General features: G+C 38.7%; 1 protein-coding gene across 1 annotated transcript in view; it reads right to left on the reverse strand.

Annotated features, from left to right (window-relative positions):
- Positions 1-16,497, reverse strand: part of LOC139118754 (uncharacterized) — a 30,114-nt gene that overhangs the window by 2,396 nt on the left and 11,221 nt on the right. Inside the window, exons 2-22 of the mRNA XM_070682184.1 lie at positions 15,268-15,631; positions 13,752-13,893; positions 13,066-13,185; positions 12,404-12,529; positions 12,035-12,151; positions 10,918-11,124; positions 9,659-9,871; positions 9,018-9,239; positions 7,804-8,013; positions 7,089-7,319; positions 6,206-6,424; positions 5,513-5,800; positions 4,740-4,892; positions 3,999-4,296; positions 3,407-3,510; positions 2,529-2,692; positions 2,077-2,187; positions 1,782-1,887; positions 1,366-1,438; positions 926-983; positions 429-499 (exon numbers count right to left, since the gene is read on the reverse strand). Of these exons, the coding sequence (XP_070538285.1) occupies positions 429-499; positions 926-983; positions 1,366-1,438; positions 1,782-1,887; positions 2,077-2,187; positions 2,529-2,692; positions 3,407-3,510; positions 3,999-4,296; positions 4,740-4,892; positions 5,513-5,800; positions 6,206-6,424; positions 7,089-7,319; positions 7,804-8,013; positions 9,018-9,239; positions 9,659-9,871; positions 10,918-11,124; positions 12,035-12,151; positions 12,404-12,529; positions 13,066-13,185; positions 13,752-13,893; positions 15,268-15,631 (3,597 nt within the window). The remainder of the gene's footprint in view (positions 1-428; positions 500-925; positions 984-1,365; positions 1,439-1,781; positions 1,888-2,076; positions 2,188-2,528; positions 2,693-3,406; positions 3,511-3,998; positions 4,297-4,739; positions 4,893-5,512; positions 5,801-6,205; positions 6,425-7,088; positions 7,320-7,803; positions 8,014-9,017; positions 9,240-9,658; positions 9,872-10,917; positions 11,125-12,034; positions 12,152-12,403; positions 12,530-13,065; positions 13,186-13,751; positions 13,894-15,267; positions 15,632-16,497) is intronic.

Below are 16,497 nucleotides of genomic sequence, written 5' to 3' on the forward strand. Positions count from 1 at the left end.
GTAAAAGCAGTATTTCCTCCCGTGAGTTACTTAGACCAAAAGATGTGCGTTTCCTTTCATATGCTCTTCAGTAATAGGGTAGACATGTGAGTATTTGTTTTGATTCGGCAGATGTGTTCAAACGGTTTTTTTTCTAATATAGTTAGGAATTTACTGTAATCATTTGAAGAAAAGCAGAGAAAGGAACAGTTCAGGGTTTGGGTTTGGGGGCTGGGATAGATTGGACACATTCTTTAGCCTTAGACTACGTAATACAAAACTAAATTTGATCAGAACGTGCTTGTGCCTTACTGATTGTTTAACTCCTTCGCCGTTTTTTTTCTTTTCTCCCTACCCCCAATCTATTCATGTGTTTGTCATAAGATATAACCTGATAAAGTCACTTGAAAATTGTAGATATCATCAGAGGAAGCACAACAAAGACTCACCTTGCGCTTTGCAAATCATTCAGATTTCGAGTTTTATGACTTTTGACCTTGACCAGAGACAACAAATTATTCTGCGGAAGGATAAAGAGATCCAAAACATGAATGGTGTCTATAGGCCCTGGGGTATAGATATAACACGATTGGAACTCATTTGGGATAATTGGATTGTGAAGTAAGGTCGTTTTAACCTGCAAATGTAAGGTCATCTGTTTTTCTTTTTAAGTTACACACTTGTTTCTATCAGTAATTAGTAATATTGCAACATTCAGCTATATGGCTCTCGACATTTTTGAGAAATTTAAAAAATATGAAGATTCCACTATCCAAAATAAGTTCCAATCTTGTTATATTACAATGGAAGTAAGTGTACAAAGCCTGTCGATATGGAAGAGAATAACAAAGCGTCCATTGACAGATAATGACATACCAGATTGCTTAAACCAGCAAGCTTTGCTATCACGGTGTATCATGTAAGAGTAGAATAATTTTTCACTTACCAAATATGCATCGGAGGGCCACTTTGATTGTGAAATTGTCATGGAATATTTCCTTTCGCTATGGTGTAAAAAGTAAGGAAAATCTATTTGTACATGCCAAAGAAATGCTCATGGAGTTGCAAGGTATTGTCTGTTTACTCTGAAAATGGCTTCTCATTCAATAATAAACATTTCCATTTTCCCCTGTTCTTATAGAATCTGTACAGGTATCATATATCCCTGGAATATCTATTTTATATATAAAGGACTAACACCTTCTTTCATTTCCTAGTCCTTATACCTGCAAGGATGACTGCATTACACTGTAAGTATGACAAGTATCTACCCATTTCTCCTAGACTTTATTATCGATTGAATATCTTCGGTAGATATGATTTCGAAATCCCCTTTTAAGGTTGCCTCCCTGATATGATTAATGGATAAAAACTGTTGTGACTAACCTGCAAGAAGGGTGACATTTGCAAGGCAGCAAGTCCGATTGGAAGAAGTAGTAGATAAGTTGCTTGCAGGCAACTGCAAACCGAAAGATGTCACTGTGTTAGCTTAGATGATACAACGAGATTTTTATGCAAAATTAATTATCGGTATATCAGTATATATCCTTCATGTACGATTTCAGTACCCAAATTACACGGTCTCAAAGCATGATAAAATGGAACCTTGATCGTTTACAGCAAGAATGATTCGCATTTGTAGTATATACTATGTGCAGCCATTGGCAAGCAGCTGCTGTGAAGATCTACAAGGGGAGCTACGACTAGTGTAGAATCCAAAGGCTGGTAACGATACATGTAAATCCTCGTTTATTATAGCCATGTCCCTTGCAATTAGAGCAACTATTGGATGACAAAGTTACCTTGCGTTTTGTTCAGAGCTCGACACGGCGGCATTTCTATGTTCAAGGTGTCAGTGCAACCACAGTATCGGATCAGAGCAGTCTGGAGGCATGCTTTTTCACAAGCCTGTTTTTAACAAAAAAGTTCTCGTTGTCAATTGTATGTGTTGGCCTATATAATAGCGATTCATATTCACGTTCTATTACAAGCAGTAGTAATCACTTTATTTGATCAAGTAGTGTTCATAATGAAGGTAGTAAGATAGTCCAATAATCTCTGAAAATTAAGATAAAAATTTTCCCATATAACTCTTACCGTCAGTGAATACGAGTCTGACAGGTACTTTTCCATAACACGTTGGTCGACGTCAAAGCCAGCTTGGTTGGAGCAGTTTCCGTACGGTTGTGCTTGGCGTTCCACTTTGCTCTGTCGTGTTAAAAATATGAAAGGGATTCTGAAATGTTACCATCTTGAAACCAGGAAATACATATCATCACCGGGTGGTTATTCAAGTAAGGGCAACATCGCTGTACACATTGAGTGCCATTAATCTCTGTTTCAGGTAAAGGTTTTGCTTTTTCTTGTTCCCGTGGAGCATGCTCGTATCAGATGTCAATATTTTTTAGTTCAAGCCTATAACCATCGACTGCATGGCAAATGTCCATGTCTCATGTCTCATTTGTCTTCTCCAAACCCACCTTCTCTCTAACTGCTCGTTCTCATCAGTGAAAACTCTGTCGCACAATCTATAATACGCCAACGCTTACCTTTGTCAGTGATACCGATGTGGCTGTTCCAGGCATTGCAAAGAAGCCCTGGTCCAGAGGGAAGGGTTTATCTCCAGGAGGCACAATGCTAACAACGGTTGCGGAGTCCTGACCATAAATACTAAAATACTCGTGTTGTTCTATGAATAATGTCAGAGTCAAACCTGAATACAAATCGAACAACGCAGCATATCAAAATAGTTGTATCTCACAATAATGTTGCCTCGAGTTGTAACTTTGACCTTTCAAATGGTACTTCTAGATTTGTAAATTCCTTTGAGCAGGCAGGTAGACCTTACTCTGCACTTATGTTTATGTTCGCTGTTCCTGTTCCCAATGATACTCGTACAATGTTGTCTGTTGATGCTGACGTGTTCTCCATGCAACTTAGCTTACTTAGGCTTTTCGCTTGGATAATATTTTGTGAACTTGGGATTCTTTGATATACAGGAGAGTGAGGTATAAATATAAATATATTATACCTTTGTCAATACCAGTGAATTTTGTGACGTCATACCCTCAGATTATTACTGAAAATGTATCCGATTATCCAGCATTGTGGCCCAATATGTTTACTACATCTACAAATTCACTGGCATCGCCAAAACTATAAAATAATAGCAATAATGTACCCCTTTCGGCCTATAATGGAAGAAAGCAAACTTTGCACTCAATAATGTACGCGGCTCTGCCTCGTACATTACGTTGAGCAAAGTTTGTTTTCGTCCGTTATGGGCCGGGAGGGGGTGCATTATTGCTTAAATATACTTTAGATATAAGGAACAATATATTTAACTGAAGCTTCACTTGTCGGAGAATCAGATACGGAAACGATTATTTGACACTCATGTCGGGATAGGGTAAGCGGATGTGCCTACCTTGTTCTGGGCCGGTACCTCTTGCCAGACGCATGTTGTTGCGATTTGCGTTAAATTGGAAGCAATTGCCATAGCTTTCGTCTTGCAGTACTGTGAAGTCAGCGCTGGAGAGAAGGAAAGAATAATCTGACATATGTTTTTTTTATTTTTCAAAACCGCACATCGAGCTGAATAGTTCATCATACACTATCTATGTGTATTGATTTCCGCAGCAAGAAAACGTCTGTACCGTATCTTTGCGTAAGTCTATACATAATGCCTTCCCGTAGTTCTGTCCTGTACGTATTTCTCGTTGAATGACCCATGCTATAGACCGTTCATACTTCACATGTGCTCTACCACATATCAACAATGACAGTACATAGTCTACACAAGACAAACCACAGTGACAAGCTGACTTACAACATACAATGAACAATGAAACCAAAAGCAGAGAAACCGAAAAGTGACGAATAGGTTATTTGTAACAATCGTAGGCGATTTCAACGCAAGAAAGAAAAGTCTATTACTCGAGGAAAATTGCGTTCCCTTTACTATGTACATGCGCGGTATCAAGCAGATTTTTTATTGTAAATCCTGATCAGTAAATTACCTTGCGTCACAGACTTCTCCTGCGTATGAGCACTGCAGTATGAAATCTTCAGCCTGGTGGCCTAACTCACTGATCTCATCAGCGCTGAGTTTCAGAATCTTATTCAGTTCTGTGTAATCAGGGGACCTACTGAAGGTTCTGAAGCGCATCCAGTCGGGCGGATCTTCGCCTTTCACTCGGTCGTATTCGAAATGCACATAGATGTTCTCTTCGAAGTACTTGTAGACGTCCAGGTCGTCGGTGATGGCGTGGTAAGGCTCGTGCCAGCCGGGATAGAAAACCGTTGACTTATTGCTTGCTGTAACCCATGCAGAGACCCCGAGAGAAACAGAAAAACATGAGGACGGAAAGAAAATGATTTAAACAACCGCACGTCATTTGTTTTCTTTTTATTGTTACTGTGGATCATTCTTAAGCTTGTCAACTAGTGCTAAAATTATTGGATCGCATTTTGCTTGTAAAACTTGAATAGTGTATGAGCGTTTTCAGCTTTAACTCGACTTGAAAATAGGTAAACATTGTACTTTTATATGCTATTATGCAGATAAATCAAGAGCACTGCATGGGCCACGGGTCCTTGTCTCCATATGTTTGCCATCGGCGGATCTTAGGGAGCATTTTCCGTGGAAAGTGAACTGAACAAAAAATCTCGGATTCTGTTGCGATAAAAAACAGCTCAGAGTTAAACCCAACCTTTTCAGCCCGGTCGATATGACATTCGCACGAGATGTTTGAACTTACCTTTCGGATCATTCGCCAGACACTCCAACTCGTCAAAGCCATCGGCACAATCGACAAGGGTGTCGCAGATTTTGTAGGGGTGGACGCATTCCCCAGATGTGCATCTGATGTACTCAGCCGGGCACGCTGTTTCATTGTCTGGTGGAATTAACACTACGAAAGGCAAAAGGTAAGCGAGGCGAGTCATTGGTGAGAAAAATGGTCTCAAATAACGAGGTGGATTTTACACTTAAAAATGAAGAATTTTGCATAAAGAGTGTTGTATTTAATAATGCATTTCAGAAACAAAGAATTTATGCTCGCAGTTAGCCGAATAAAGCTGAAAATTACTGGCAATGCTTTGAAAGAAATATTGAACTGTCCTACACATTGTTGTATATAAGAAGCAGGTCATTTTAGCAGGTTATAACTCATTTATGTAATGTGTAAAACGCTTTGAGTGAGACGATCGCAGTGCGATCACAACTGCGCCGTCTTCGTATCTGATCTTGCGGAGCATTTGCTCATATGCATGGACGGAGTGAACGCGACGGCAGTTGTTTCTCCCGGAATCAGCGATAACTCCACTACGTCGCGGTAAGAAAAAAATAGTCGCGATTTCTGTACTTTTTCGCATTCACCAAATAATTTTGTACTTCTTAGACTACTTTGTGATATGATCTTTGGATCCATTGCCACATTGGAAATATACAAAAACATCAATCGCTGCTTTGACAGTTTGACAGTTTCGAAACATCATGATGTTTCTTGTATAAAATTGTAACCCTGCATACCACTCTCACGGAGCTTCTGATAATACACGTTGCCTGTCGATTTCACAAGTTCCATTCCATTTGACCCGGCTGTATCTCGATGGAGTTTACATGTATTAGAACCATGGTTGTAGTCAAGAGAACGGCAGTCATATCGTTTCCAGTAGAGACACTTGGATACACACTGGTAGAGCGGTATGTCAGTGAAGACATCTGTAGAATTCACAGTTAGTGCTCTCTCTTCTTGTGCATCGAACATTAGAAACATTCGTCTGTGCAATTCGTCAACGAATTCTCCCCTCAGGAATTCTGTGAAAGCGCACAAAAAAACAAATTATGCTTACCCCTGTGCCAGGTAAGGTCGTTAGCCTCATAAATCGATTTCTCCCCATCAGAAAATGCACAGCTGAAGAAAGACGATTTATTGAAAAGGTGGCCCCTACTCATGCCAAACATTGGCCTTCAATTATAACTTATCAAGTACACAGCGTGCATGTAAGTGAACTGAACACATACATACATACATACATACATACATACATACATACATACATACATACATACATACATACATACATACATACATACATACATACATACATAGAGAAAGACAAAGAGATATAGAAACAGAAATAGAGACAGACAGACAAACAAACAGACAGACAGACAGACAGACAGACAGACAGACAGACAGACAGACAGATAGAGACTAACCTTTTGCATGGACCTTTACTTCACAGACATGTAGATACTCTTCTCTTGAAGGGTGATTCCGTAAGACGACATATTGTCCTAGGATCACAACCAGGCAATCTTTCACTATAGTCTTGTCCTGTAAGTCGTCATCCCCGATCTGCGATCCACACTGTACATTTTTCTCGATGTCATCTCTATAGTAACCGACTTTGACAACAGCTCCGTTAATCCGTCCAGCTACATTACAAAGCATCAAAAATTACACTGTGAATGCTAAACACTCGCATGTCTGTTGTGTCCATCCATGTCTGAGATGATCTTGTCATTCTTCAGAAGTCCCCTTTCAGTGTATTTCTCTCTCCACCTTTCTTGTCTCTCAAACCGTATATATCCGACTCTCTCTCTCTCTCTCTCTCTCTCTCTCTCTCTCTCTCTCTCTCTCTCTCTCTCACACACACACACACACACACACACACACAGAACTATCTTGACATACGGCAGTTAGCGATTCGAAAGGGACTTAAATTTTTGCTCAAACTTTCGGCAAACAAACTTGTAACCACTCTCTTTCAAAATCGGAGGTAAAAATCGGGGTCACTGTGCAAAAATAGAAACTAGAGAAATAAATTACCCAATCTTTACCGATGTTTAAAATTCAAAATGGCCGCCATCCTTATGTTATATCTACTGGTAATGAAATTCCCAATTTTCACGAAACTAAGCCGGTGAAAACTGTATTTACTCCATAAGATTCCAAAGAGCCCCAACCATTTGTAGGCCAAAAGATCATCATAAAAGTTTGAGAGTCCGAATATCTGACCCTGGGGTGCATACTTCAATAAGAGGGCATTCCATACACTACAGAGTTAATGAAAACATGTTAGATAATAGAGCTACTTACAGCAGCAATCATATCGATTGATGATAACAATTTTGTAGACGGCATGAATACTCTGCAGGTCGACTCTCCACCAGGCTCCCGCTTCTTTTGCAGAATGTATGCAGCTGTGGCCTGTCTCTAAAGCGAAGTTTTCGTTCCCGTCGACTGCTCTGCCGGCCACGTGAGTGTAATAGGTACTGCTCTGCTCCGCCGGTTTTCCAAGAGCTACGTTTGGTAATTCGTCAGCGATATCTACAATGACGTATATTATAAAAAGTTGTATTATTAGATAAGGATTTCCCCTGTCGCATACACAGTTTATGACAGTGTTGTCCGGGGTGGGGAGGTAAATCGCTCTCGTTAATACTTGTCTTCCAGGTCAACCACAACGTTTTGAAAAGACTGTAAAGACAAGGCATCCCAGGAGAACAGTTATTTGATGATTACGTTCGACCAAAGGAATTAATAATCATTGATGTGTGAAAGAATACAAGATGACAAAGTTGTCAAGGAATGTAAAGATCTAACAAATGTGGAACTGGATGTCACATGCGATCAAAGTTACTGTAATTTGAGGTTGCAAAGTTAAACTTTTCTCTAAAACGACATTTATTCACAGAATTGAGTTGATTTAACTGGAACCCATAGCTCTTGCTTGAGCTTGCTTTTTGGATTCTGTCACAAAGAGCCACCAAAATCAATTGGAAAATATATGACATAAGGTTTATTTCATTACCTTCGCAGAGAACTTCAACTTCACACAGACTGAGATAGTCTGTTTTATTTTCGAGTTGTACGGACACAAAGCGACCTCGCAGATCACATTCAACATGCACATCGCTATCGTAGTCGACCTGGTCCGCTGTTATGCTTTCTCCGCATTGGGTGTTGTTTGTGATGACGTCACTGTTACCTACTCTGACAATACCACCAAGTAGACGATCATCTGGCGGACACGATATGAAAAACATCATTGACATACACTCAAAGGTATGTACTTCATTTTAACATTAACGTAATTATGTGTCTGTTCAAATTTTACATCTACCGTTAGTGAAGGACACCGTGACGCAAGCGAGCAGAAAACAGTGGCAAGTCATTGTCTATGCTCACTTTTTCATGCAAATTTACTTAACTTTGAGTACAAGGTATACGGTGTGCCAACTTCGATCTAAAGTACTCATTTTCAGACCCTACAGTTACGCTTGGGTACTTGCGGAACAAACATAAAGGAGATGTAATTATCCACCAACAAGGCCTGCTATTCTTCTGTACATAGGCCGTGTCCGATGAAATTAATTACTGAATTATTGATAAGTGTTGCACAATATTTTCAATAAATTACTGTTCCCGACTTTTTGACTATAAGTGCTTGAGAGTACATCAAGAAGAGAGATTAGCGACGAAGGACTTTCAGACAGTTTTGTGGAATTCGTCTTTTGTTTTGTTTTTAATTCTTAATTTAGGTATACATGTAGAAGAGCATATAGATGCAGCCCACTGAGGATATAATGAAATGTATGCATACAAAGTGCATAAAAAATATTTAGTCAGTAACACGATTGGAACTAATTGGGATAATTATATCTTCATATTTTTCAAATATCTCAATTTTTCTTTTCATGTATTGTATAAAAGGCCGGTGGCCTAAAATTCTGAATAAACCAAGCTACATTATAAATATGTCAAAAGTGTTAGGTGCCCTATAGCTGAATGTTAATATTACATATTACTTGTAAAAAATAAGCGTATAACTTAAAAAAGAAAAGCAGATGAGCTTACATTTGTAGATTAAACCAACATTACTTCACCATCCAAATAGCCCAAATTAGTTCCGATCGTGTTCAGTATAATTTCAACCATAATGACCTAACATTTATGGCGAATAGTTACATATTTGACTTCCTACCTTTATGAAAGAAATCCCAATAAAGATGGAAATAGGCTTACCACAGCAGTCAGCTCGGTTTGTTATAATGACTTCATGAATTTGATATTCTCGTCCAAGATCGACTTTCCACCAAGGCTGGTATTCTTTCTGAGTGTGCGTACAACTGCGCTCACTGTAGTTGTTACTTTTGTCTCCGTCCACTGCTCTCACGGCACTGCCAAATGCGAAGGTACTACTCTGACTGGCTTTTTGCTTGAGGGCAAGGTTCATGTATCTTGAATCTGTAAAGTACATGTAGCGGTTGACAATTGCGTCAGTACATTCTGATGTTAGCGTCAGTATCATGAAGTCATCGCGAAATCGACACGCCTTTACAGATATTCAAAAGACTTTGTTAGGGCATCCTTTATATGGCAAAGAACTTGCAATGCCTTTGCAAATTTCAGCACTCGCTGTTTCTTTTACCCTTTGAGTTTAAGTCCATCCAAATGTACGAAGGAGTGTTGGATGAACAAACTGTTCAATCGAAGAAATATTTTTCTTATCCTTTGCTCCTGCAGTCTGTCATGGAATCTGATTTTTCTCTCTCTCTCTCTCTCTCTCTCTCTCTCTCTCTCTCTCTCTCTCTCTCTCTCTCTCTCTCTCTCTCTCTCTCTCTCTCTCTCTCTCTCTCTCATCGATATCAGGTTAGATATCTTACCCGCTGCCATCACTTCAACCTCGCAAAGCTGCATATCTTCGGAGTTATCCTTGACCTGTATGCTGAGGTAACGGCCCGCTACAGCAGAAGGGCTACACCTTATCGAGAAAGATTCCGTCTGTGTCTGATGGTCTTCGATGCCTGTGGCGCATATTGGGTTGTTGTACGACCACCAGTGCGACCCTATTCGAATTTCAGCGCCTGCAAGTCGAGCTGTAAAATCGATACAAGCGAAAAGTGACCGTTCTAGAGATGTTATGTTTTGATAGTTATTTGTGCATAAATTCCCTTCACAGGTTCACTCCTCCTTTGGTTAAAGAGTCCCCCTTCGCAGATACAAACTATGCCGATCATCTGTTTTCCAGCAATATAAAAAATCCTTTCACAAACACCCACCCCACAAGTGGGAATACTTCAAAAGAATTAATTCATTAACCAGCTACCACTACAATACATAATAATTGAGTTCAAATGTTACCGAAACAGTTTTAACAAGTCGAAAGCAGCAGAAACAAAAAGGATGAGCCGTAGGAAACTGATTTTAATAAGACTTGAGGCATGGAGGAAGTTGAACAGTATCTGCCAAGGCCGATATTCAAGTGATACAATTCTTGGGAGGATTTAGAATCATCCTGACTCTATGGCTAAACAATAGGAAATGAAATAAAAATGGGCGGAAAGAGAGCGAGTTTGTACTCTGCCTGTTTCCTAGGATACCAAGGATACAAAACATCTCTTATGATTTCAAAGCCCGGAGAGGGTACGGTTTGCAAAAGGACAAAAAAATCAATAGCAATAATTATTCTTGTTGTACTCAGTAGCACTTAACCTTGACAGTAGACTGCGCCTCGGGGACAGATATTCTGTAAATGTTTTTGGTCTACCACATGTGTTGCCTCATTTTGAAATTTGCACCGGCTTGTCTACGTGAAGATCGAAAATCGAATGTCAGCCATCTTGGATTTCAACTTTAAGAGTGCAAATATTGGGCAATTTGTTTTCCTGGCGCACAACTTTGCATGGTGACTCCTGAGTTTTATTCCTGATTTTGAAAGACAATGTTTGAAAGTTATCTTGAGGAAATTTTGAGCACAAGTGTAGGTTTTTAGACTTTGAGGCGCATACTACCTTAATAAAGACATTATGTCAAAACAAACATTTCAATTGTACTAGAGTTGATAATTCAAAGAATATCTTTCTAAGTATTTTTCAACCAAGAGAAGAGACAAGTTTTATTGACATCACTTCTGTATACTTACGACCCCACGTTGGCAGATGTGTAATTCCGATTTCATACACAAGATATGGCTTTCCGAGATCCACCATCCAAAAAGGTTCCCACTGACTTTCAGAGTGTGCACAAGTGGTATTGTCACCATCAACGGCCTTTTTCGGTCCGCTTTCCCAGTAGCTTCTTCCCGTATGCGCGGCGAATTTCCCAAGTGCAACGTTCCTCAGCTCTGGATCTGAAAAATCACCAACTCGCTCAGAGCAAAGATGTAAACCACTAAAGGTTCTTTACTGTTTAGGTCTCACTTCTTTGACCGAGCAGCACTTACAAGGGCAGTAGCAGACTAAGAGGCCGTGCTGTCGAGTTTTGGTACTGTAATCTGCAGGTTTTTTCCCCCGCAAGTCTCCAAACGTGAATGTGCGTGAGATAGATTTCGCATATGCCAGGACACACTTTCTCCACTCAAAACACCTAACTTTAAGGTTTGCTACTAGTAGCTTTTCTATATGTGCTATATCTTTTATTTACTTCATTTCATTCGCATTGACTATCTTGTAGAGTCTTCCGAATTCTTTTTTTTTCAGCAGCGACCGATAGAAGTTTGTGTGTGAAATGTTCACATGAGCACCAATAAACAGTATGCGTCCAAACTGTTTGCTCAGAACTGGAAAAGACGGTCTCTCCATTACGAGCTGTCTCTCTCTTAAACCGTGGAAAGCATTTAAAATTGAAGAATATTCGACTTTTCACCGGAATAAAAGATAACATCTTTATCAAAGAAGGTTAAACACGGGACTCATCGGGATACGATCGCAAAAATTGGGCATTCAAAGTTCTTTGGCTGGAGAAAGCAAGCATTTTTCTTTGTGCCTAATTCTTTATACAGTGAAAAACGAGCTATATTGGGTACGAGAAGTATAAAATTCATGACTATTCTCTGAAGGCCGTATTTTTACCAACTTCAGGGACACCAATATTTGTCAACACAGGAGTAACTCTACACTCTGCAGGAGTAACTCTGTCATATCGATGACTTTCTCAAACATTTTGAGATATATTTCTTAAGCTTCTTTCCCCTGATTAAGTTCCACATGTGTGTAGAAACAAACAGAACCTTTGTCTACAGAAGTGATTTGACCACTCACCACATATGCTGAGGCTTTCATCACTTCCGTCACGACAGTCGAACATTCCGTCGCATGTTTTCAACGAGATGATGCACTCCCTTGAAACCAGACATTGAAAATCTTCCGTTTCACATTCTAAGTAAAGTAATGAAGATATAAACTTTAAATAACAAAGCTATGCGTGATCCAAAAGGTTGATTATTTATTTTTCCAGGGTTTACCGTAAATTTGTTTTTTCACAATAACATTTTTATTATACAACACAATGTGTTTTCTTAGTATATTACCTAACGGATAAAGTTTAATGACATTGATAAATCAACATTGAAATAAAATTGGCTCTATCTCATCACCATACCTGTGCTTAAAGTAAATAATTACGCTTACCACCACAGTCAGTCTCATCTTCTCCTCCATAGCAATGACTGATTTTATCGCAGAGCAAATCGTTGGAAATACAGATGCCAAGTTCACTGCCAGAGACACATCGAAACTGGTCGTCTCCGCATTCAGCTGGAAAACATCATTTACAGAGTATATATATATATATATATATATATATATATATATATATATATACACACACAGAGCTTGATGCTAAAAGCAGTGCGTGGTGATAACATTCGATAAATAATTTTATTCGACACAAGAAACTACTATGCAATTATACGTCCCAACCATATAAAAGGCCAATAGCCTTATTGTAAAAGTGGTCTGGTGATTGCAGTTTGCATGAAACTTAAGTAACAGTATCTTTGTGCTTTGAGTAATTTGTGTGAGTGACAGACAGACAGAGAGATATACAGAGAGATAGACAGACGGGTAAAAGGAGTCTGACTATACATGAAACTTAAGTAACAGAGATAGTTACTTTTTACTTGAATTTGTGATATATATATATATATATATATATATATATATATATATATATAATATTTGTGTGTGTGTGTGTGTGTGTGTGTGTTTGTGTAATGTGTCAGTGACGTATAGGGGTTATTTGCTTGTTACTTCACTATTTGCTGTTTTTGTACAACTGAAGGCTTACTCACGGTAATTGCATTGCCGTTCATCACTCATATCGCCACAGTGGTTGACACCGTCACAGACCAAGTACGGCTTTACACAATGTACGCCACTCTGACACGGGAAATCTCCTTCCATGCAGGGGACTTTATAAAGAAAAGTTTTTTTTTTCTAATTGGTAATCAAGAACAGTCACGACTCTAGAAATTAGTAATCAAGAACATCTATTAATAACTTTAAAATCGATGGAGAAGACATAAAGCGAGATTAATTGCTCATCGTGATAGGCAGATGAAGGTTACCTTTAGCGAATTCATCATTGATGCATTGTGTTTCCTGCTTCCTTTTTGTATGTACATTGTATGGTGCAGGTAAATTAATCATACATGTATATCACAATATATATTTTATCGCCTACGTAATAAAGTTTAAGACAATGCGAGCTATACATTTGAAGTAAAGGCTAATAAGGAATATCTATACAGTCTAAATTAGACCTGGGAGCACAGACGTGCCGCCAAGATATTCCAGCGATATTCCCACAAATACCGCAGAATTCCCAACTATTGAAGTTGGATGATTCATTGAACGTCCAAATAGCGAGACTACACCTCAGTTCTCTGCTCTTTCTGTTCGTACTTTGGTCTAATGCAAACAATAAACCAGTCGATAGAGAGTAAACAACTCATAACAAACAAACAAACGTTTTTACCATAATATGGTTGGACGAAGGTAGTTTCCAGCATCAGCATTTCGCTGTAATTTGAATCTCTGACTGCACTTCTTCGTAGCTTGTTTGTGTTGCAGACTGTCACCGATGGGAAATCGAGGGCTTTCCCTGATACAAGACTAACCTTTTAGATGAAAAAAAAATATTAAACGTAATAAAATAACAAAAAAGAGGACCCTACAGATCTAAAGATAGGATAAGCATAAAGTTTAGGGGATGATATAGGATCTACTTTCCGGCCAAAACATGACGAAACATTTTAATGATCAGTTCGTTATTGTATGTGCACGCTTTGTTTGCCGGACGCAACTTGAAAAAGCGTTTATAATTTGCAAGCCTAATGTGAATGGAAAAATTGTATTGCCGTTCAGAATGTAAAAAATTAGCTGATTTCTACACGTAAATATAATTAAATAGATCCAGAACTTGAATGGCTCACTAGTTTGACTAAAGTTATTTTTTACTTAGTGAGTTAGTCAGTTAGTAATTTAGTGGTTGAGTGAGCGAGCGAGTAAGTGAGTGAGTTGTCGTTATTGTTGCTGTGTTGTTGTTGTTGTGTTGTTGTTGTTGTTGCTTCTTTATTCTTTAATCCAGGCTTTGAAAATACTAAAGATATTGACCACAAATGTGAATGTTTACTTTAAGCATCTAGGCACACTTGTATAAAATTTATAGCTAATTCTTAAAATGTTTCATATTCTTGTGGTTCTTGAAAGTTACTTTCGTTATCCTGTAAAATATAGAGGACAAAGTCTCTGTCATTTAAATTATATGTAAATAAAGTGTCAGCAAAATTTACATTAACATTATCAAAAATTGTTGTCCAGAAAGTGTCTCATTGTTCAATAGTGTAACTGCAGGAAGCTGACAAATAGGCTAAGCAATCTTCAACAACTAATTGACATTTTGTACATTCTGTTGGTTCTGGAGAAGCCAGATTTTTTATAATTCTATAAACAGTTGACCTATATACACTCTTTTCATTTCATATGTTAGAGCAGTATATTTAAATTCGGGCGTGAAACATAATTCAAAAAAGATATTTTTTTGAAACTGCCAGCTAAAGATTGTTCCAACCATGCAGTGCAATATTATCGAGTTATTTTAACTTTGTTACATATGGTATTAGGCCTATGGTATCTTTGGAATACAAACTGTCCATTGTAATGTTAGACTTTCAGCAGTTTTATTTTCTTAACAACGGTCTTATTGAATTCTCTTCCATTTTTGAAGGAATAGAGTAAAGAAACTGTACAATCGATTCCATGCGTAGTCGCTAAGGGTGAAAAATTCATTTTCCACACACTCCCCACCCCATCCCCAACACACTCACACAACACACACAACTGTTGTGGTATGGTACAATTCATGTTCGGAACCGCTCGTCAACGAAATGTTCCAAGAACGTACCAGTGCGGAGGACGCACGTCCTTCTCGCATCGTTTTGGCGCGATGTTGCATCGAAATATGGACAAATGCAAATATACTGATGACCTACCGTTACACTGACGTTGTATTCGAAGAATTGAAACAGCAGTAAGGTCATCTGTAGAAGCATCAAACACGCAGCCGCAAGGACGATTGCCAACCACGTCGAACGGGTGACGCTCGACTTCGCGGAGGTAATTTGAACGATTCCGTGGGCCGTCGTCTCCTTACTGAAGTCCACTAGCATGTCCTTGATCGAGTCATCGTGTTCCACGCATTTATCTTTGCCGGGACAAAATGCTTTGCTCTTCTTGTCCTCTTCAAACCATGCTTTCTTCGGGCTATCGTTGTATTCTTTTATTTTAACTGTATCCACGTGTCCCGAGTCGATTGACAGAATCGGATAAGGTTCATCAGAAGGGATGTCTTGGGGTCTGAAACGACCAAAATATACATTTGTGTGTGTATCCCTCAGGTTAAATGTAAAAGCTTGTACATCATTAAAGAGACACACAACTATGTTGGTTGTTTTTATTTAAATTTTGTTTGACGAATTCGCTTGTGAAACTCAAAGAAAAAACTCGCCTACTGTTGGCAATAAAGTGGTTGTGTCAAATCAACTCTCGTCCCGTCGTCTTCTACAAGAAATACGTGACTGTTCACTTGCATGTATTTATTGAGACATACGAAATTTAGTTATCACTTGTATTGGCTGAGTTCTCTCAGAGCTGGATAAAATTATATATTTTGTGAAATGTTTGTTCATTAATTTCCATCTCGAAGGCTTTCACCTCTAGACGAATCAGCTTTCATGAACTGAAAAGGGCAAATGAACGTCAAAGATAGATACTTTATCCCTTTGAAGAACCATGGAACATATTAAACATAAACATAAAACTCTCTCTCTCTCTCTCTCTCTCTCTCTTCTCTCTCTCTCTCTCTCTCCAGTGACATTACAAAACTGTAACTAACAACATCTTGGAGGCAGGGTTAGCTGTGTCATTATTATTATTATTACATATTAAACATATTAAACATAAACATAAAACTCTAAAACTCTCTCTCCTCTCTCTCTCTCTCTCTCTCTCTCTCTCTCTCTCTCTCTCTCTCTCTCTCTCTCTCTCTGAGGTTGCCAGCATGGCTAAAAATTCCAAAACACTTTTAGGTTGCAAGTAAGTGTAAACTTAAACGACACAGCCAATTACAACATTTGTACTACACTTTATGGTGGCCGGGCAAATTGCTGATATTCACAAGAAAGGATTGACGTGTGTACGGAATAAAGGAGATACATTTAACG

The sequence above is a fragment of the Ptychodera flava genome, chromosome 19 (genome assembly GCF_041260155.1).
Source record: "Ptychodera flava strain L36383 chromosome 19, AS_Pfla_20210202, whole genome shotgun sequence".
NCBI lineage: Eukaryota > Metazoa > Hemichordata > Enteropneusta > Ptychoderidae > Ptychodera > Ptychodera flava.